Below are 23,216 nucleotides of genomic sequence, written 5' to 3'. Positions count from 1 at the left end.
CTCTGAACCCCAGTTCTGCCCTCTGTGAATCAGGAATGACGCTCTATCCGAGATATGCCCGGAGGATTAGGCATAATTCTTCGTGTGGACTGAGGAGCACAGCACCGAATACAGTGGGAACCAGCTAAGTGGCAGCTACTTGGTGTTATAAGCATCGGGCAGTGGGGAAGGCATGTGTTTCTAGGTTTGAGGAGTCGTTTGTATTTTTATTCCTCAGTGAATGATCAGGATGTGCTGAGTGATTTTTAAAGATGAAAACTGTGATGTGCCACTCATCTGCGGAGAATAACCTGCAAACGCAGTTGCAGACCAAAGGCTGATTTCACTCGAGGCTTAAAAAAATATTGCAACACATCAAACAGAATGAATGGTAAAGCGCACTTTCAAAGGTTTAAAAAGAACTCACTTTGTGCAACTAGTAACAATGACTTTTAAAGGTGTGAAAAGCACGCTTGAGAAAACGTTTACATGTAAAGCAGACAAGACTGTGGTGACTACGTCTTGTGGGAAAAGGAAATGACCTAAGTCAGTGGTTCTCAACCTTCTGGCCCTTTAACTACAGTTCCTCATGTTGTGACCCAACCATAAAATTATTTTCGTTGCTACTTCATAACTGTAATGTTGCTACTGTTATGAATCGTCATGTAAATATCTGATATGCAGGACGGTCTTAGGTGACCCCTGTGAAAGGGTCGTTCGACCGCCAAAGGGGTCGCGACCCACAGGTTGAGAACCGCTGGAAGTGGACTCGGGGTGAAATTACAGTACTTATTGTGTCACAGGGTTAAAAATAAAGACATTCATTTATCAAATATCTGTTGAGCGCCCACCCCCGCCCAGCACACACACCAATTCACAGCACCAGCTCCGCGGGCTTCCCCGGCTGACACCTGAGGCCCCATTTCTGCAGAGCTCGCCACCAGCTACGCAGCCGAGCAAGTGCTCCGCCCCGTCCGCAGGCCTCGTTACCGCCCGTCACCGCCCGGGAAAGCGCCCCGAGGGAGCCTACGGTGTCCCACGAGGACAGGGAGGCGCTTCACTCGGAAACTTGTCCGCCCGAATTAAAGATGGCGCCTGGGGCGTCAGGTGTCCCTGCTGCGCGGCCCTCCCGTCGGGGGCGGGGCCTACAGAGAGCAGGTGTGAGTTTCAGAAGGGTATGTTTTGCTTTTCCCGCCCTCTCCCTCCTCCCCTCCCTTTCCCAGCATTTGCTGAGGGTGAACGAGGAAAGATTCGATCAAATTTAACCAGAAGAACTCAAGGCGGGACGCAGCGCAGCGACTTCTGGGAGAGCCGCGCGCGCGGCTGGGCTCAGGGGGCGGGGCCAGGGCGGAGCGAAGCCGGGCTCGGGGGCGTGGCCAGGGCGGGAGGGGCGTGGCCAGGGCGGCGGGGCGGGGGCTGCGGTTGCGGTCCCAGCGCCCGCCGCGGTGGCGGAGGCGCAGGCGTTGGCGAGTGGGTGAGTGAGAAGCCCGCGGAACGCCGTCTGTCTGGGGTCGGGGGACGGGACCGCGCGGGGCGGAGGCGGGGGCTGTCCCCCGGGTTCGCCTTTCCTCTCTTTTCCCCTCTCTTCCGCGCCCTAACCCGGGCGTCGGGTTTCCCTGCCCGGAGACCAGTGGAGTTGTCTGCATCCGGGCCCCGGGCTTCCCGGCAGCGGCGGCGCCGAGAGCAGGGGATGGGGATCGAGCCTCCCCGCCGCTTTCCCTCCCGCGGCCCCCGAGCCGGCTCCTCCTCGGGACCCGGCGTCAGACCCGTGGGACCCGCTGCCTCGCGGGCTCCACGGACCAGAGCCTGGGGCCCGGGAGGCCTTGCCGGGGGAAGGCCGAGGGCGGGCGGCGCGGCTGCTCCGGACCTGGTTGGGGGGCAGCGAGGAGGCGACGCGGGTGGGAGGGCGGGAGGGCGGAGTGGACACACCGCGCGTCCACGGGCCCGAACACCTGGGCAGCAGCTCTAGGCTGCGTTTCGCTCCGTTCCGTGGGCCGTGACCCGCTTGCCTCACCGTCCGCGGTTGCGCCGATAAGGGAAGCATTGCGACGTGGGCATCACTTGATGATGGTATCAGTTTCAGAAAGAAGCGCACTGATTGCAAGTCTGAGGGCCCCGCGAGCCCTTCCGGGCGTCTGTGCTCGGAGGCACCGAGGGAGGCCAGGCACTTGCCCAGGAGATTCAGAGCAGCCCTTGTCAGTCGATAGCAAAGTAACAGCCTGGTTGTGGCCCATGGATAGATTCCAATTAAAAGTGTTACCAGTCTTCACCTGTGATGCAAAGCAAGGGGACACACTGCTTCTGGCGTTACTTTTAATTTGTGCAAAAGCTCTGGGACATACTGCTAGAGGGGATCCTTCTCAGACTTTGGAAAACTTAACATAATGGGAACATTACAGAAGCAAGTATATAGCATATGGGCGACTAACAATCTGGAGTCAGAATACTTGACCTATGATGATATGATGGTGTATGTGACGAAGGTACTGTCGCCAGCACCTCAGCCAAACCCTGCCACTCTTTTCGGAAAGGACATGAGCTGGATTTGCCTTTTGATGATGAAAAATGAGAACTATCGATCCCATTACAGACCGTGCCGTGTGCTAGCACTCACCTGCTCCAAGAAACAATTGCATAGGGGCTAAATATTTTTTTTTTCCGTATAAAGTTGATTCAAAAAAAAAACGCAACTCTTTATTTGGCTCCCTTAGCAGTCTAAACTTTTCCTTTCAGAGAAAGAGGTAGAAAACCTATAAAAACTACCCAGTCTTTCAAGCCTGCCCTTGGGCTCCATTTAAAAAGTCCAGCGGAGGGTAGGTTAGCCCATTAGCTGAGAAATGCGAAGCTGTGCGAGATGGTCTGATAGTGATATCTTGATCATCTCTGTGGGTCTTGCCTAATGAAAATTTAGAAAGGGTTGCAGTGTGTGGTGTTACAAGCAGTTCGCTGTCGGTAAAGTTCAAGTCCGTCTGGCGGCTTCTGATTCCGAAGGCAGGCTGGGCTGACTTGGGACCCTGTTTCTCTCCGGCTGGGAGAAGAGAAGCAGAAAGCATGGCTGCACGCAGCGTGGGTCCGAATGATGGTTGAATTCGGATTGACAGCTGCGGGGGAGCACCCCCCTTTCTAAATACCAGTCAGGAAAGAGGTGACTGATAATTGGTAAAGGTTTAGGAAAAAGCGAAGCTTCGGACCTACCCCTCTGCTAACAGTGTCAGCAAACAACAGTTCATATAATCTGCATGTGTTATTTTCAGAAAACATTAGGTCCATCTCCTGAACCTGCTGTTTACAGGAGTGGCCAGCCACAGGGCCGCCCATTTTGGATCCTGGCTTCCCTCAAAAGACTCTTTAATAATGTTTGATAAGCCTCTGGAAGCTAACACTACATGTAAATAGATTCGTAGATTAAAAAAAAAAAAAAAGACTACTGGTTTTGAACCGGTATTTTTTTGGCCACATTTATATATATGGATTTTCCTCACCAAAATGATGACTAAGTGTTAGTAAAATCATTTTTACAGCTTTCAATTAGACTTCTCTGTGACATTTCATTTCTGAAGTTATTTCTTTTGGCAGGATTTAAAACTAAATATGATCCTTGTCCTTTATATCCTTTCTAATGATACTAGCAGTGAGACTGAATGTAATTAGTGATCTATCATAGTTTAATTTTCACTGTCAGTTAAAAAGTTTTGCCATAATCCAACCAGATTTTGCCTTAGGGCTCAATTCCATTTTAGGAAATGCTTTTATTTTCAATGTAATGATGAAATGCTTGAGTTGCAATCTTGCCTTTATGATTATCCATCATTTTTATCCAGAAAAAAAAAGAGTAAAAGAAAAATATATTACAATACTATTTAATGGCCGTGTGTTTACTTAATTCATTTCCTTGGCCTCCAGTTGGCTGTTGTTAATGATGCCAATAGCAACATTACAGTTTCAATTCAAATTACATTGCTGTATTCTGTCATTGTAAACTGACTGCTTAAGTTGTGTCCAAAACAGTGACTATTTTAAACGTGCTATACAGCTTAGATCCACTTACATTGTGATATAACGCATTAAAAAGTAAGCATTCCATAAATGAATTTCTGAAGTAAAAGATGCACACATAAGAACTGTCTTCGTGTTAAACCATATCTGCACATACTTAGTGTTTGCCATGCTGTATGTACCTATTTTTGACATCATGATAAAAGTGTACATTTAGTGCTCTAAAAATAGAAGTCACTGCTTTTCATCAGTTTCTGAACTCTTGACAAGGTATAGATAAATCCTTTAAGTAAAATGGTTTACTTTGACATGAATTTAGTTATAGATCGAATGTGTTCTCCCAAAGCAATCAAATAGGCAAAGATAGGGATATCACATTTCAGCTCACAATTGCTGTGCTTTACAATTTTGATGAGTGGAATCTACAGTTTAGACTTGCTTAAATGAAATTGTAATTTTTAAGATATTCTGTCTTTGAATACAAATATCAAATTTTAATATTAAGCAAAACTAGAGGCCCAATGCATGAAATTCGTGCACGGGTAGGGTCCCTAGCGGCTGCCGGCTGCTGGCCAGGGCCTTCCATCGTTCTGCACTGCCCAAGGTGGTCAGTGCATGTCATAGCAAGTGATCGAACTCCCAGTCAATTGAACTCCCAAGGGGACGCTTTGCATATTAGGCTTTTATATACATATAGATAGATGATTCCTTTTACACTAACATCATGTAGAGTGTGCACCCTCAGAGTGATATATTTGAGTAGGTTGAGATAGACAGGAGACCTGGATTCTAGCCTGGGGCTCAGTGAACTTGGTCACTTCATTCTTTCTGTTTTCTCAGTAGGTTGAAAGGATTGAACAGGGCTCATCCAGTCATGTTGTTATCTATATGTTGTAAATAACTGAAGCTTTTTAATTCAGCAATTTTCATAGAACTCTCTTTGTAGTGATAAAATGCTATACTGCTTTCTTAAATAGCATATTAAATGTTTTATCTTCATTTTAAAACCCCTAATGGGCTTTAGTACCCTGATACCCAAAGAGTTCATTGAGAATAACAGGACCCATTTGCTTACTTTCTGTTACCAGTCCACACTGCTGATTTTTTGCAATTTTTTGGTCTTTTTCTTTTTTCTTTGCCCTTTTAGCAGCTTTTAAGGTATTTCTATTATCAGGTGTTTTACTAGTTTTCTAGAATTGCCATAACAAAGTACCACAAACTAGGTGATGTAAAACAAAAACAAAAAAATTATTCTCTCACAGTTCTGGAAACTAAAGTCCAAAATAAGGTGTCAGTGGGGACAAGGTCCTTGGAAGGCTGGAGGGCAGAATCCTTCCTTACCTGCTCTTAGCTTCTCTGGCTACCAGCAATTGCTGACATCCCTTGGCTTGTAGCTGCATCACTCTAATTTCTGCCTCCATCTTTACAAGGCCCTTTTCCTTCTATGCCTGTTTCTCCAAATCTTTCTCTCCTTTTAATGACCCCAGACACTGGATTAGGACTCTCCCTAATCTAGTATGACACCATTTTAACTTGATTACTTACATCTATTTCCAAATAAGGTGACATTTGCAGATACTGGGGGTTAGGACTTGAGCAGATTTTGGGGGGAGAGACAGTTCAGCCTACAATAAGTGTTAGTGTTTCTAACTGAACTCTCTCCCCTTTCTCATTTAGTCCTCTTTAGTTGATATGGTTTAGGAACCAAATACTCCATTATATTAGAACTAGAAGCCCAGTGCACGAGATTCGTGCACGGGGGGGGGGGGGGGCGGCGGTGAGGTCCCTCAGCCTGGCCTGCGCCTCTCGCAGTCTGGGAGCCCTCGGGGGATTTCCGACTGACGGCTTAAGGGAGCAGGCCTAAGCCATCAGTCAGACATCCTTTAGCACTGCCACTGCACTCACCAGCTGTGAGCCGGGCTCAGGGCTTCTGGCTGAGCGGTGCTCCCCCTGTGGGAGCGCACGGACCACCAGGGGGCAGCTCCTGCATTGAGCATTTGCCCCCTGGTGGTCAATGTGCATCATAGCAACTGGTCATTCTGCCATTCGGTCGATTTGCATATTACCCTTGTATTATATAGGATTGCACATAGACTGGATATTTGGGAACAGGGAGGGTCTATTCTATGAGCTTTGGTTCATAATATTTCATCTGAATGTTCAGAGGCCATTTTTAGTTCCTTGTCACTTTGGATTTCTAAGCATATTTCTGAATATAAGTGACAAGTTACTATGCATCGTAAAATTACATCAGCAAACATTCACTGTGCACCTGCCATGCTAGTTGAATGCCTCTATGCTGGTTGGAGACATGCTTTGAAAACTTTTTTAAATGAAGGGGAGAAAACCACATATGCTGAAATTATTTGGATTTTTGACAGATGACTTTAAAATTGCTGAACCTAATCATTGCTTTGTGTGCCCTTGTTTAGATATCCTTGGAGCACTTGGATAATGTGACAGTTGGGATGTAGTGATGTCGACTCTCTGTCCTCCACCATCTCCAGCTGTTGCCAAGACAGAGATTGCTTTAAGTGGTGAATCACCTTTATTAGCTGCTACCTTTGCTTACTGGGACAATATTCTTGGTCCTAGAGTGAGACACATTTGGGCTCCAAAGACAGAACAGGTACTTCTCAGCGATGGAGAAATAACTTTTCTTGCCAACCACACCCTAAATGGAGAAATCCTTCGAAATGCAGAGAGTGGGGCTATAGATGTAAAGTTTTTTGTCTTGTCTGAAAAGGGAGTAATCATTGTTTCATTAATCTTCGATGGAAACTGGAATGGCGATAGGAGCACATACGGACTATCAATTATACTTCCACAGACAGAACTTAGCTTCTACCTCCCGCTTCACAGAGTGTGTGTCGATAGACTAACACACATTATCCGGAAAGGAAGGATATGGATGCATAAGGTGAGTGGTTCTGAGCTTATTAGTCATGTTAACTTGACCATTGAAAGTTTATCTTCTGTGCCGAGCCAGCTCAGCCAAGGGTTTGAAAGCCTGAGTGTGGGCGGCGAAAGGATGAAGAAATGACAGACAAAGAGAATAAGCTGGGTCTATGGATCTTTCTGTGCCTGGCTGAGGCCACAGAGACAGATCCAGAGGCAAGCTGAGCCTTTATTTTATAGCCAGAGGTAAACAAGGTAGTGGTCACCATAGTTACAATGTTCTTGTGAGTTTCACTTGTTTTGGCAGCACTTGCTGCACCTCCCACAGCCCATTAGCTACCTAGGAAGGATCTAGGGAGCATCATAAGGTCAAGCCTAATTATGCTAAGAGGGCTGTGCCCTCTAAGCTGGGACTTGTTTGTGGCTTTGCCAACAGATCAGTCCGAGGCTTAACCCTATAGTCGCGCCCTACAATCTTCTGACACATTTATATCTAATTTTTAGAAATTATATGCAGTTAACTTCAAACAGTAGCTATTATTTGCAGCTACCGTATTAGATACAGATCTAGTCTGATGTCTGTCCTACTCATAATGACCAGGGAAGGTAGGAGATGATAGCTCCATGTTACAAATAAAAAGCTAAAGCTTAGAGAAAGTAGAGAACATAAGTTTCAGATCCATTGACCCTCAAAGCTATTTTTTTTTTTTTTTGGAATTACATGCCTGTGTGTTTTACTTACTACTTAGTGTGTGTGGGTGCAAGCATTTCAAAACAATTGTTTCATAAGCAGTTGGCCATGAAGCCTTTGGTCCCTTTAACTTCTTTGCCAAGTTTCTATATTTGTAAAATAGGAGGTTGGACAAAATGGTTTCTAGGAGATTCCTGTCATTTCATTTTCATAACATAAATGATAGTCCTATTCATTTCATTCCTCTTGCAGATTGGGCTAGAGGAAATTATTGTTATTTCCTAAATCCTATAGTTTAATATACCGTATAGTGATACTTATATTTCCATGTACTTTTGGCAGATCTGAAGAACAAATTTATTTCTCCTTTCTACTTTGCAGTTTGATACTAACTTGGAAATCCATTAAATAATTATTAATTTTATGAGGCTTTTACTAGATAGTAAGGAAAAATAGTATCTTTTAAAGAAATAGTTTCTTACCATGTTTGCAGGCTTGCCTCATTATTTTTAACATGTATATGAAAATCATTTAAATCAGGAAGCTCTATATTCTCCAGGTTCAACTTGATCTTAGTTCATTTGAAAGTGCAAATCATTATCTTTGTGAAACTATGCAGATGTTACATTGACTGTTTTCTGTTAAATTACCTGTTTTTAACTGAAAAAAAAGGGTGGTTTTATGTTTGGTTAATTTCCTCCCTCCCCTTTTTCTGTCCTAAAGTGAAAGTATTTTTCCCATGAACTAAATTACACAAGAACATGTCTGCTACTTAACTGTATTGTAAAAAATAAGCATCACATGTTTTTTTTGTTTTTGTTTTTAATTATCTTAATGAATTTCCCCTTGCTCAGGAAAGGCAAGAGAATGTCCAGAAGATAGTGCTAGAAGGCACAGAGAGAATGGAAGATCAGGTAAGGTGGAGATTGCACGCTGTCAAACACTGCCAGGCACACGGTGTGTCTGTGTAAGGCTGAAGGCTACTTGTGTTAGGGTCTTGAGGCCCTATTAATTTGACAGAGTGAGCCCGAAAGTGAACAGACCCTTTATGGAGATGTGTGGAATAAACCTGATAAAAACTTGCATACCTTAGACCTGAATAATTAAATGAAAGTCCAATGTAGTCACATCTACAGAGTAATATTTTGTTACCTGTTTTCCGTATCCACAGAATAAATTTTGAATAACTTTCTTATAGTCAAAATTAAAAATTATGTTTGAGATTTTCTTTAAAGTCATGTTTCTCAGACATTTCCGCAGAAGTAGTAACAGGAGGACAGTGAGTTCTCCTATAACAGTGATGGCGAACCTATGACACGCGTGTCAAGGTGACACGCGAACTCATTTTTTTGGTTGATTTTTCTTTGTTAAATGGCATTTAAATATATAAAATAAATATCAAAAATATAAATCTTTGTTTTACTATGGTTGCCAATAACAAAAAATTTCTATATGTGACACAGCACCAGAGTTAAGTTAGGGTTTTTCAAAAGGCTGACACGCTGAGCTCAAAAGGTTCGCCATCACTCTCCTATAAGGTATCTGTAGATGTAGGCACAGCTCTAAGCATAATATATCTTTGAAATGGTATCGTTAGAATTCATGCATTACATTTTATTCTATGAAATGTCTGTCTGTTTTAATGTTATAATTTGCCGGTGATATTCCTCACCTTTATACGACCAGGCTTCTTATAATACCAGGTCTCCAGGAAAATGTAAATGTTTATCCCATGACTTTGAATTCCCTTAGGGAGCAGGCACCAGAGTTTGGAAAGCATGATTGCAAAGATAGGGCTCCCTGTGGAAATGAAGTACAAGTGATTTCAGCATAGGGCCGAGCAGTCCTTCTGAAGGGGACTCTCCAGTGGAGAAAGGGTTCTTTGCTTTTACTGCTGTTGCCCCAACCACCCTCTTTGTTTCTTTGAAACTCCAGTACAAACATGGCTGATTTTCTTTTCTCTGGTTCTCTTCAGCATGCCCGAGATAGAATACTACTTTAAACAAAAATTTTCTTTTTCTTTTTAATATATTTTTATTGACTTCAGAGAGAAAGGGGGAGGGAGGGAGAGAGAGAAACATCAATGATGAGAGAGGATCATTGATTGGCTGCCTCCTGCATGCCCCCTACTGGGGATCGAGCCCACATCTCAGGTATGTGCCCTGACAGGGAATCGAACAGTGACCTCCTGGTTCATAGGTCAATGCTCAACCATTGAGCGACACTGGCCAGGCTAAACAAAAACTTCTAAAAATTTGCGAAAATGCAGGGGCATTAAGTAAGGAAATACTTTTGTAAAAAAACTTTCCAGACCAGAATAACTATTCTGGGGAAAGGTTTGAGACTTACAAGAAATTGTTTCTCTTTGTCCAGAGAACCCCGGCCTATGCTTGCTGATCAATAAGCAGGGGTGACTTTTGCAAACTTCTAGTTATGGAGTATTTAGAATTACCTCAAGATAAGGAAATTTAGGATCCAGTAACATTCTGCTTTTACTGAAACTTTTTCAAACCAGAAGCCTGTACTTATAAAGTTACCACTGTTAATGAATGCTGTCTCGCTTTTAAGGGCTCTTAAAGACATAGTCCTACCCCTTCTGTTGTCATGAGGAAAGTATACTGGGACAAACAAGGTTCTTAGAGGGGGAAACATTCTCTTGCTCAGAAGTTTAAGTTAGAGAAGTTGGAGAAGGAAAGGAAGCTGAGGGATTTTCTTCTAGAGCCTCTCTGTGTTCAGCCTAGTAAGATTTTTTTGTTAAGCTTCAATACAGATACTCATTTGCTTATGGTGATGAATGTCAGATACTGTGTATGAACTACTATATATGCCCAAACCTAAGGGAAGGTATTTTCCTCCAATTATCCTTTCTGAAAAGGAGTTGCCTGATAATTGAGGCTTTACAAATCTCACATAATGTGCCTTCAATGACTTTATTTTAAACAGTAAAGACTATTTGGGGATGACATGTAAGTGTGAGACAACTTCAGTCAGTGCGAGTTCTGGATGCTCAGGGTTGTCCTCTGATAAAATCACTGTACAAGCACACAAAAGTAACAGCACCTTCAGTCATTATTCTTGTTGATTTGTAGTGTTATTGATTGTAATTGTAAACAAACATTTACAAATTACTTTAAAGAGCAGAGTGGTTATGTTGTAGAGGTTACTACAGCTTGAATTTTTTTTTTTAATAATAAAACCTTCTATGATGCAAGGGAGCTTCTGGCATAGGATAAAATTTCCAGAGACAGCATTACATTTACTTATATAATTGTTTTTGTGGCTTTTTAAATTTTTTAAATGTTATTTAAAAAAACTTTTTTATTTTAAGTGTTGACATATGCCTTACTATGTGATCACCACACTAAGTCTAGCAACCATCACATTTAAATTCTCAAGCAACTTACATGATCAGGGGGCTCTGAACACTGAATTAGGTCACTCAAAAAATGAGTGTAGGTATGACAGGTTCTAATTTGAAGATGCATGTGAGGAATCTACGTCTCAAAGTTTATATATTGAGGATGGTCAGAAATTTTGGGCGAGTGGTAGTGATAGTGCATAAATGAGGGATCACTTGATTTTTAGAAGCTTTACATTTGTGGTATTCTATATTTTCACTCTAGAGACTACAGATTTCAAAATTACATTTTTGACATATAAAAGAAGTAGAAGTATTATCTTGAAAAAAACTCTAAAGGAAACTTGTGTTTTATTGATTATTAAAATATATATGTGATGTTTTTGATTTGCATTTAGGTAGATTAAAGCTTATTATGAACGTAGAGGTTCAGGCTTTACTACAAGTTCATTGCTGAAGATTCTAAAGTCTTATGCTTCGCTTTATTTATTTTAAAATATAAAACACTGATAACATTTAATTAACAAGATACATCTCACATTTCAAAAGGAGATCCTTTCTGAATTTGGATGATGATTTAATTATTGCATTTAACAGTAAATGATAAACCAATGATTCTATTGTAAGAAAATTATTTCCGGTATAATGGAAATGAGTTTTAAATAGCATGTAAGTCCTTTAGAAATGTTTTGGAGTTGTAGACTTGTTTGGAGCTGTGTTTGAACAAGTTAGCAAGTATTTCTATCTTTGCTTTCAGTGTTTAATTTTTTATTGTCCAGCTTATCTTATATTGTGTGATTTTTCTTCACCTCATTTACTTTTTTGTGCAGGGTCAGAGTATTATTCCAATGCTTACTGGAGAAGTAATTCCTGTAATGGAACTGCTTTCATCTATGAAATCACACAGCGTTCCTGAAGAAATAGATGTAAGTTCTTATTTTATTAAATAGAAACAATGATATCTTTTATCCATTTTTTTCAGTTACATTACTGTTAAGTATATTAGTAGTATTCTCATTTTGTTATTATAATTATGATAACATTAAATTTATTTATTTGTCCTCTTGTGTATTTCCTAGAAGTGGGAGAATTTCAGACCTTATAGAAGCAATCAATATAATGCAGTACTTTTGGTAACACAACAGTGTGTAAATGGAAGTTTACCCATATTCACCAATGTAGTTTCCTTAATCATTTGTTGAGGACATTTAGAGTCACATCTGTGCAGCTATAGAGAATTTTTAGGAAACAATTTTTGTAGCTTTCTGACATTTTTGTCATTAGGATTTGTCTCCTGATCCTGACAGCTCAGAAGAGGGGGTTGTTCTTGTAACAATTGTTGCTTAACCTGCCTGACCAGCCTTCACATTTGTTCTTATGAAAGTTTATGGTAGTGCACAGAGATTGTTTTATGGGGATTCTTGATGTTTAGAAATGAGGGCAATATGTTATATTGAACCTAGACTTCAGAAAACTTGTATATTAAAAGTGGTTTTCAACATTATTATACCAGATTTTTTGTGTGACTTTTAGATTGCTGAAACAGTTCTCAATGACGATGACATCGGTGATAGTTGTCATGAAGGCTTTCTTCTCAAGTAAGACTTTTGTTTATTTCCATAAAAACTGGATGAAGCAGATACAGACCTTATGCTTACCTATGACAGGATATTGAGGAAAGTAAACAACAGAATGACTACCCCATGTTATTCTAGGGATAACATTGCATATGTGAACTATTACTTAGCTTTGTGTTATCTTTTCATTTATTACATATCTGTGATGTATTTGATGTTACTCTTTTTTTAATATCTAAAGGAGCTGAGTTTCGATAATGCCCAGACAAGAAATCTTAGTCCCTTCTTTGGTTCTGGTTTCTTGTTTTACTTCTCATTAAAGCTGAAACTAATAACTTTTTCAATATAAATTGCATTGTGGATGTACTTGAGTTATTTGGGCCTAGAAAAGAAAATTATTTATATTTGTATTCATCCTTTCCATCTTACAATGGATTTTAGTACTTAAAAGTGTGGGCTCTAAAATCAGATTTTCCAAGTTACTGCTGAATAACCCTGGGCAAGCTACCTGAACTCTGTGTGCCTCCATGCCCTCATCTGCAAAATGGGAATAATAATAATAATAATAATAATAATAATAATACTTCATGGGATTGTTCTAAGTGTTGAGTGAGATCAATTACATTAAGCATTTAAAATAGTGCGTGGCATGTAGTAATAGCTAATAGCTAATATTTGCTATTTATGTTTCTTCTAAGGAAAATGATAATAATAATAGCCAGTATTTATTGAGTGCCTACATGTTATTCCCTAATCTAAGTGCTTTCTCTTCATATATAGTCTCATCTTCTGCTTTAGTGTTTCTTTACAATTGCAGTTTATCATGAAGTTTTATTTTTTTTAAATATGTTTTTATTGATTTGAGACATAGAGAAAGGAAGGGAGAGGGAGAGAAACATCAGTCGGCTGCCTCTTGCATGAGCCTGCAACCTGGGCATGTTTCCTGTCCAGGAATGGAACCAGTGACCTCATGGTGCACAGGACCACGCTCAACCGCCTGGGCCACATTGGCCAGGGCATGAAATTTTATTTTGAAAAATGAGGAATGAAAAATGAGGAGTGCTTTTATGCCCAACAGTCTTTTCCTTTAGATTTATGATGGAATAGTAGAGGCGAGGGTGAGTCTAACCTAGAGGCCTTAGTCCTGATTCTGTTCAGTGTTAGCCATTCATAGCATTAATTTTAATCTCCTTTGACTTTAAGTCACTTAACCTCTCTCTGTACCTCAGTTCCTTCCACTATAAAATGGTAATATTTTACTAAATGGGTTGTTTTAAGGTTCAAATGAGAGAATCTCTGTGAAAGGCATGTAGAAATGAAGATGCATTATATTTATAGCTTTGGTGCTTCGCATGGAAAGCTATTCTAAATGATTTGAATAGCTTTCCTTCTTTTCTTTTACTTTGTGGAATTGTTTTACAGCCAATTTTTTAAAATCTCTTTTCTTCGATTTACAGTGCCATTAGCTCACACCTGCAAACCTGTGGCTGTTCTGTTGTAGTAGGTAGCAGTGCAGAGAAAGTAAATAAGGTAATTTATTTTATAATCCAGCAAATAATCTCACTTCTTAATACTGCTAACACATCATAGATTGTAATTTAAAGGTTAGGTTACAGACAAAATGATCTAATAGTATAAGGCAATATAACCTGACCAAATAACTGTGACACCCTAAGCAAAAAGGAGGGTTCCATGGAGAAAGTCTGCGTATTATATCAGCCACCTGGAGAGTCATAATACGAATTCAAATGGTACAGGCTTTGAGGTATATTGTAAATTTACCAGCATTTCCCAAACTTATTTGACCACAGAATCCCTATTTTTAGCAATAATTGTTATCATCCATGGACTATTCTGTGTGACTAAGGAATATTTATTTCTCAGGTTATATTTTATTGGCAAAAACAATTGAAATTTCAATTCTAATTTCTTTCATAAGCAAACCAATGCTGTTATTTTACATTATATTTTAATGCTAAATTCTTTTCTTTTACAGATAGTAAAAACATTATGCCTTTTTCTGACTCCAGCAGAGAGAAAATGCTCCAGATTATGTGAAGCAGAATCATCATTTAAATATGAATCAGGACTCTTTGTCCAAGGCCTGCTAAAGGTAGAATCTACACTGGTCACAAGTGAAACCATTTTTTGAGACTCATCATAAGTGTCTTTTGAACATTAGTATTTAATGTATCTCGTTTTTCTGCCAAGGGGCTGACTTCCTTTACACAGACTGAGCATGGAATCTATGTCTTACTGATTTATGGTTCGTAGCAGTGAAACATCACAGAACATCTTTGTATTTCTCTCTGGTTTCCTGTAGCTGCCTGTTTGACTTTAAATTTTTTTTTAATATGTGCTTAAATCAGGTTATCTGAAATGGGAACATTTATTTTTTTTTTACTGAACAAATTTTAATTTTTGTGTTACCATTTTGTTTATGTACCATATTCATTTATTGACAAAAAATTTAAAGCTTCCTTCTAACTTGAAAAAGTATATAAGGTTTTATCAATTCCTGTGTATGTATTAAACAATATTACTTTCATTTTTCTTTTGTTTAAATCTGCTTCTGAAGGGAAAAGACATAAATATTAATTAGCCATTATTTTGAGTAATTACAGGGAGGACAGTTATTCACTTTATCAAATCTATTGTTGATGTTTTTATCATAATCAAACACATGAAGATATAGATTCCTAAAGCTTATGTGATTCTCTCATAGTGGATGCTTTCTTGAAGGTGTAGATATAACAAAATGAACAAAAAATAGTAAAAAATTGTTACAAATAAAAATTATATTCAGCTTTTGCATTTTCAATAATGTGCATGCTATGAGCTCAAAATAATAGTACTTAAATACAGAAACTATTTAAGGGAAACATTTCTGATTTGAATTGTACAAATCTGAAAATTAGAACTTCTTCTCTATCAAAGACATAAGGTATTTAGTACTTTTTTTCCTCAGCAACCTCTCATTTAATTATATAATTTTATCCCTAAAAGGGTTTTATATTAGATCTGTATAGGAAAGCTTCAAACTATAACATAATGAAAACATATTTGTTAAGAATTTTACATGCAATTATAAATTGTGTAATCTTTTAGAAAATGGTTCGACATTATATATCAAGAGCCTTACAAACGTTTAAAGACTTAACCTATTGTTTCTACCTCTGGAAATTCTTCCTAAAGAAACAATTATATGTGCAGAAGATTTACATATAAAGATGATTATCACAGCATAATAGGAGTAAAAAAAAATGGAAACAGCCTTTATCTTCTGTTCTCTTCAAGTACATAGCACGGTGCCTTATACACAGAATGTCCTTATTCCATGGCAGCCCAACCAACTATACCTAGAAAGAAGTGCATTCTTTACTTATTATAAAAATACATATATTATTAGAAATTACAAGAGCATGTGAATAGTCAAGAAGAAGAAATGGTTACTTGTAACCTCACAATCCGGAAAATAACCATTGTTAAGATTTGACATGTATCTTCTGGTCTTGTTTTCTTCTGTGTGTATTTTTTTCACATCTCCCCTCACCCCCCAAAAAATTGGATTATACTTTGCATATTCTAACCTGGTTCACAATACATTGTGAACATCTTTCAATATCAACACATAAACTTCTGCAGCTTAATTTAATCACTTCTCTTTTTGGATTCTTAGGTTGTTTCTATCACTAAAACTTTGTACACAATCATGAGTAATATATGAGTCTAAATTTCTAGAGATGGACTTGCTAAATCGAAACCAGGGTGTGTTTTTTTAATTTAAAAAAATAAATCTTATATATCATTTGGCAAATAAGACAGTGACTTTTCCTTTCATTGTGACAGGATTCCACTGGAAGCTTTGTGCTACCTTTCCGGCAAGTCATGTATGCTCCCTACCCCAGCACTCACATAGACGTGGATGTCAACACCGTCAAGCAGATGCCGCCCTGTCACGAGCACATCTACAATCAGCGCAGGTACATGCGGTCAGAGCTGACGGCATTCTGGAGAGCCACTTCAGAGGAGGACATGGCTCAGGATACGGTCATCTACACCGACGAAAGCTTCACTCCCGATTTGTAAGTCATGCTGTCCTTTGATATTGTCGTTAAGCAATATTATGAAATTGTCTTTTGTGAGTAAGAGCAAAACAGATGAGTTTGTGTTTAAAAGGAAAGAATGGTTACTATGAGTTATGCTTGAAGAAATACTTGGTTAATCAAGCATTTTTCTTAAATGTCTATTTTTCTTACTATAATCGTGTTTCTCATAAGATAGATTAATTTTTAAAAATAAATATTTAAATATTTAACAAATATCTATTGAGCCCTAGGCACAGTACTAGATACTAAGGTTAATAGTGGCCAAACAGCCCCACTCTAACATTGCTTATAGTCTGATGTATAGGAGTCACTAAAAAGCTTATTAACTAAACCAAAGAAGTAATTCTAAGTCTTTTCTTTCTTGATGTATGAATATAAAATACAACAAAACTGTCAAAAATATTAACAGAGCATTCTTTTACTTTGAATTTTATATTGTGGTATTTGTTCCTTACCATAAAGTCTGATTAGTATTTTTAAAAGATAAAAAGTAATGATAATAAAATATTCAGTGTTAACCCAATTAGGAAAAAATGGTGATGATAAATCTGAATTATAAAACCCTAAGAAAACACTGAAATTTTAGGTACTTTCCTATTTACTTCTGAAATCAGGAAAAGATTTGTAGCATACTGGGATACATTATGATTCTCTTTAATTAAAGTGCCTGGCACATAGAATGTACTCAACAATTGTTGACTAGAATCATACAGGTTTGAGTATATAGGGGAGCAGTAAAATTGGAGTGATCAGCCTGTCCTGTTTTTCTAAGAAAAAATTTGAGCTGAGGCAATAGACATGTGGAGCACCAGTAGTCACACAGAATGTGCTGACCAAAAACAGAAAAGGAACACCATGTTCACTAGAAGAGGAACACCATGTCCACCAGAAGAGGAACACGGGATCTCAGCCTTGTGTATACCAGGTGCAGAGAGATGACTTCATTAGGACCCGTCTTTCCCAGCTCTCCAGTGTTCCTGTTGGTTCCTTAGAAAGCTTTAGGGAAATTGGTTAGAACATGAATTGTTCAAAATTGGAATTCCAGGCACTAAGCTTTCACATACACTATTGGTAATTTTGGTACACATGTAAAGTTCTCAGAATTCATTTGTTCCTTCAAGCATTTTCCTCTTTCCTAAAGTATTTAGTTTTTTTTTTTTCTTTTTTTGCTTGGTTGCTTCATAGCTCTTTTGGGGAATTTGGTGAACTTTAGAATCGGTTTACAACCATCTAATATTTTTTTAGAGAGGATATGTGTATAATTTAACATTTCTTATTCCTTTTAGTCAGTTATGCTTGCTTCACAAATTTGACAAACTATGATCAGCCAGCTATTGTTTTGCTGACATAACAAAATAATGTTATAAATTTAAAATTTTTTTCCCAGTTCTATGTAAATTTTCTAAACATAAAACTGTCTAAATATATTTTCAGCCACTAGATTGTGAATTGTTAAATTTTCCATTAGACATATTTTACTTTTAATTTATTTAAAACAATATCACCAATTTTTAAGATATTTTTTAATTTTAATGTTTAGATATAATTTCAGTCACTGCCTCAATCCTACTGGGGATCAAGGCCACAATCTGCATGTGCCCTTGACTGGAATCGAACCCAGGACCTTTCAGTCCACGGGCTGACGCTCTATCCACTGAGCAAAACCAGCTAGGGATACTTTTTAACACTTTGCTTTATCTAATTCATTATGAACAAGATACTCATTCAGTGAAACAGGCATATTAAGAACAGCGGACTTTAAATAGCCTTATTCTCTCTCCAAAGCCAGAGAAGGAGTGCTGTCAGGGTCCACATTGGCCACTAATTGGATACCTTGTAATTATGCTGCTTCTCCCCCCTCCCCCCTTTTGGGTTTTCTTCTGTTGTTTGGTATACTCTTCTCTTAAAACTAGGAAATTTTAGGTACTTTCCTATTTATTTCTGCACACTCACCTCTTTCCTGCCACTCCTCTCATTATATGATGATCATTACTATTTTCAGTTCAAATTGCTTACCTTATTAAATGTTACATTACCCTTTTGATTTGAGTATAACCTAACATCTCAGTAAACTCTCTCGGGAAGTAGAAGGCAAGGAGAGGGAAGGAAGAAGAGAAAAGATTGAAGGGGTTCAGACCTGGGAAGAGAGCAGTCTTTTTTAAGCACCTGCTCTGTCCTGGGTGGTGTGTGAGATGCACACTCTCTCAGGTGGTGTTACATTTTAACTTCTTGTCTGATCATTGTTGACAAGGCAGATGGTGCTTTCCTAGAACATTAGCTGGTTCATGTTACTTGCCAGATGATGGGCTCATGATGCAAACCCAGTGGTTGTGATGTTGCCGATAGTCATCTAGCTGTGTCTCTTAATCCCACTCCAATGATTGTTAGCATCCATCCTTTTGCCTTTCTTCATCCTAAAATGTATACTAGAAGCTATTAGTACATAACATTATCCTTCTATTTTGTTTTGGTAGTGTTGTGTGTCTACTTTTATTGCTGTTTTATTTTTGAGATGGCAAGAATTGGTAACTGTATTTACTAATTGCCTAAGGCTCTCAACATTTTTTAAATGGTGAGTGTATTAAAATAGGTTGATAGATATTACATATCATTCTTGGGATTGCTTATCTTTAAAAGAAAAATAATTATATAGTGGCCTGACAAACTCCAGTAAGATACAAATGTCTCCTTGAGCTAAAATAAATACATAGTATATATTTTAAAATATATATGTCTAATTTTTATTTAAAAAATGTTTATATGTAATATCCTATTTCTAAGAATTTAATTTATTGGCTGGTGTAGAATTATGGAAAGTAGCATTGTGCAGCCATTTCAACATTTGGACTATTTTCTTCACAGGAATATTTTTCAAGATGTCCTACACAGAGATACGCTAGTAAAAGCCTTCCTGGATCAGGTAAATGTTAAACCTGAGGTCGTTGGAGTGAATGATATGACATGTTTTTGTTTTTTATTTCATGCATTCTACAATGCCTGTACTTTGTATGTAACATCTTAGAATTGAGTCATTATCTTTTTGTAGTGTCTCTGGTCTTTTTGAAAGTGTCTACATGGTTTTTCTTTTGAGTTGTTAATGAGTAGTAGTCTGAATATTAACAATTAAAGATGCATCATCCCCCCATTCAAATAATAAATGTTTTCATTCTGAGCACTAACCTATAACTCAAAGTATTTTCTTTTGTGGGGGTGAAGGGAGAGGGTGCTTAATGTTTTTTATTTACCTTAATTGCGTCAAAAATGTCTTTAAACCCGCATTTTTATTGTCTCCTTCTTTTGAAAAAAAAATCTGCTTAATTATACATTTGAAGAAAATTATAATTATATGGAACTTATTTCTTAATATACTAGAACTTTGTCATAGTATCATTCTGAGGATCAGGTCAGAAAACTTTGTCATAAATGCAGCTTTGAAATAATGAGGTCCTTATTAGGTTTAGTAGAAATTTTTGATCAAGTCTGTAGTCTGATATATTCCAAAGTTCAAAGATAATATGTAGTCATGTGATTCCATATTTCTCAAGCTGAAATGAGATCCTTCTATTGTTATAGCTGTACCCTCCCCATGTCCCTTCCCTCCCCCCAGCAAGAGTCCTAGGATATGAATATCTTAAAATCATAATTTAAGTGGGGCTCAACTTCTGGGAGCTACAATTTTATTTGAAGATGTGGGCAGAAAAAGTCAAGTAACATAATTGAAAGTAACTTATAAGTATGATTTTTTTATGATTTTAGAGAGAAAAGTGAGAGAGATAGAGAAATATCAGTGTGAGAGAGAAATATTGATTGGTTGCCTCTAGCATGCACCCTGACTGGGAATAAAACCTGCCACCTTTTGGTGCACAGGATGATGCTCCAACCAACTGACCCACAATGGCCAGGGCCAATTATTACTTTTAATAATAAAAATAAATATGAATGTACTCTGAGGTAGAATAAAAAATACTAACTCTTAAATATGAAATAGAACTGTCAGACTGCTTCCAGACTCAGTATTTCTGTCATACTCCTGCCTGATAGGAGACATCTATGGAAATGATTGCGGGAACTGCTCTAATGTACATTATCTGCCAGGCTCTGTTAACACTGCGATAGGAACATGCTGTGTAAGTAGAACGAGAGCAAAATATTTATTAAAGCATTCATTTTCCTGTAGGTCTTTCATTTGAAGCCTGGTTTATCTCTCAGGAGTACTTTCCTTGCACAGTTTCTGCTCGTCCTTCACAGAAAAGCTTTGACGCTAATAAAATATATAGAAGATGATACGTAAGTAAAACTATATGGAAGAAAAACCTTTGTGCATTTTTAAAATTTGTTCCTTTTTAACATTTTCTATATTACATGTATTTGTTTTTTATTATTTGTAGGCAGAAGGGGAAAAAGCCCTTTAAATCTCTTCGGAACCTGAAGATAGACCTTGATTTAACAGCAGAGGGCGATCTTAACATAATAATGGCTCTAGCTGAGAAAATTAAACCAGGCCTGCACTCCTTTATCTTTGGAAGATCTTTCTATACTAGTGTACAAGAACGAGACGTTCTAATGACTTTTTAAATGTGTAACTTACTAAATATATTTCATCACAATCATAATTGCTGCTAAAGTAGCTCACTTGGTATGGGACACATCAGTCCCTGGGGTCATACTTCAAAGTCCTACTTGGCAATGGCAGTCAAACTTAGTTACACTACAGTTGTCACAAGAAGTCTGCGAAGGGATGTCAGGTGCATCGTTAGCAGTGGCTGGATCTTTTTCTAGTTGTGCTCTCTTGGGATACAGACTTATGTTTACAATTATAAATATTATTGCTATCTTTAAAAAAGATATAATAATAGAATATAAACTTGACCACAACTACTGTTTTTTGAAACTTAGGATTCATGGTTTACATGTATCAAAGTGAAATCTGAGTTAGCTTCCAGAGATAAAGTACTAGTTGACTTTGCACTTTTTGGTGTTTCTCGGTACATGGGATTACTAATATTGTTGCAGTCAGCTGAAAACTGGAGCTTCTGAATCATTTCAGTTCCATAGACAGGAAGTTAACTTGAAGCTAGGGTAAGCTTGAGAAAGAAAATATTGTTCAAGCAGATGTTTAACTAAAGTTAATTATTAGATCCTACTTTGTAGATATAGTCATTCAGAGTCAGTGTGTGTAGAAATGAACACAATCAGGGTGGTTTTGTTTTGTTGCTAAGCTCTGTCAAAGAAAATATAGGAAATTGGATTTTATGTTTTAGTAGTCGTTGCCAACTTTTTAAATGAATGTTCATTATTTTTGAGCCAAGTGGAAATGTGTACTTCTGTGCCCTTTTTTTCCTCGGAGACTATAATTACTTGGAAGAAGTTTGGATTTCACTGGTCAGTCATTGTCATCTTGTTTTCTTCTCGTATAGTCTCACCCTGATGGCAATCATTGTAATTCCGAGACTATGAAATGCAATAGAGAATATACTAATAACTTTTTTCAGGAATAGAGGTTAGTACCTTGTCTTCTTATATTTCTGCACATATTTTTTAAGTTGTTGCCGTGTGTCTTTGCCCGCATCGTCTGAGGAGTAGCAGGAGACACTTCACTGACATGCTATTAACTAGGTGCTACTTTGGCAGAACTGAGTGGTCTATTTCTTTTGTTTTCTTAATGTGTTTGGACCATTTTGCTGGCTACAAAATAACTGATTAACGTAATTCTGTGCTAGGACAATGTTGACGTAGTAGAATATGCAAGCATAAAAAATTATTTAAAGCTGTGGAAGTAACACAAAAGGGAAAAATATTTATAAGAAAGGGATAAGAGTGATAGAGCCCCTCTGCCCTTGCCCAAATTTAACCAAAAGCATGTTCTGTTTTGAAAAGTCCTAATGGTCTCTCACATCACTCATAAGAAACATTTTATATACACAGAACTAGATGACTGATGCTATCATGAAAAAATGTACACATACCACCTTGTTGTACCCTGTACTCACTGTTTTTTACATGATAAATTATTGAAGTGCTGACTGGTTTTCTGTTTTTTTGCTGGTTTATTGTATTGTTATTTAGAATGCAAGTTGTACAGTGAAATAAGTTATTAAGGCATGTGTAAACATTGCTACATATATTTTCTCCTAGAAGGAGAATTTTGAATAAAATATCTTTGACATTTTGTCTCTTACAGTTGTTTGTTTAGAAAAGCAATGCTATGATACTGAAAGACTGCTTTCCTGTTCAGCTGACAGTCATATTGAATCTAAACTTCTTTCTTTTATTTTTATTTTGAAAGTTTTATTGATGCTGGTGAAGGGGAGCAGTGTTTGCCATCCTAAAATAGGCCTTTTGGGATATTGGTTATTTTAATCTGGTTATGTTTAAGAAATAAAGGACTCAAAAGAACCCTTGACTTTCTCCCAACTGCCTAAAAACATTAGCTGGACGACCTGCACCAGGAAGGGAGATACCATCACAATTAACTGTGGTTTAATATGAACTAAGTCCGATAAGCCAGGACGAACCGAGCAAGGCCCTTTGGATTCAAGTCTGTGCCGCACAGTTAAAGATGGCCCAGCAAACAGTTATTTACCAAGCATTTGCTTTTCCCTATTTTG

General features: G+C 38.1%; 1 protein-coding gene across 5 annotated transcripts; it reads left to right on the top strand.

Annotated features, from left to right (window-relative positions):
• The first annotated feature begins 1,391 nt into the window (after positions 1–1,391).
• CUNH9orf72 (chromosome unknown C9orf72 homolog) lies at positions 1,392–22,781 on the top strand. Of its 5 annotated transcripts, XM_023764741.1 has the most exons (12): positions 1,392–1,453; positions 6,408–6,895; positions 8,419–8,478; positions 11,753–11,848; positions 12,456–12,520; positions 13,957–14,029; positions 14,496–14,612; positions 14,711–14,765; positions 16,349–16,584; positions 19,471–19,528; positions 20,786–20,895; positions 20,997–21,124. In XM_023764741.1, exons 2-11 carry the CDS (start codon positions 6,452–6,454, stop codon positions 20,890–20,892), a joined length of 1,311 nt encoding a protein of 436 aa, XP_023620509.1. In that variant the 5' UTR covers positions 1,392–1,453; positions 6,408–6,451; the 3' UTR covers positions 20,893–20,895; positions 20,997–21,124. The 5 variants fall into 5 exon arrangements, with proteins under 5 accessions (XP_023620509.1, XP_006101295.1, XP_023620507.1 ...); XM_006101233.3 differs by lacking the exon at positions 14,711–14,765 and having other exon boundaries at positions 20,997–22,781; XM_023764739.1 differs by lacking the exon at positions 14,711–14,765 and having other exon boundaries at positions 19,414–19,528; positions 20,997–22,781.
• The last annotated feature ends 435 nt before the right edge of the window (positions 22,782–23,216 follow it).

This window comes from Myotis lucifugus, unplaced genomic scaffold (assembly GCF_000147115.1).
Source record: "Myotis lucifugus unplaced genomic scaffold, Myoluc2.0 scaffold_346, whole genome shotgun sequence".
Taxonomy (NCBI): Eukaryota; Metazoa; Chordata; class Mammalia; order Chiroptera; family Vespertilionidae; genus Myotis; species Myotis lucifugus.
This window is presented reverse-complemented; position numbering and strand designations above follow the sequence as displayed.

Bases quoted from the DNA above. Each gene is read 5' to 3' on its own strand.
- CUNH9orf72 (XM_023764739.1), top strand. From the start codon at position 6,452: ATGTCGACTCTCTGTCCTCCACCATCTCCAGCTGTTGCCAAGACAGAG. The intron at 8,479-11,752 runs GTAAGGTGGAGA...TTTTTTGTGCAG, and splicing joins CAGAGAGAATGGAAGATCAG to GGTCAGAGTATTATTCCAAT. The intron at 14,613-16,348 runs GTAGAATCTACA...TCATTGTGACAG, and splicing joins TTGTCCAAGGCCTGCTAAAG to GATTCCACTGGAAGCTTTGT.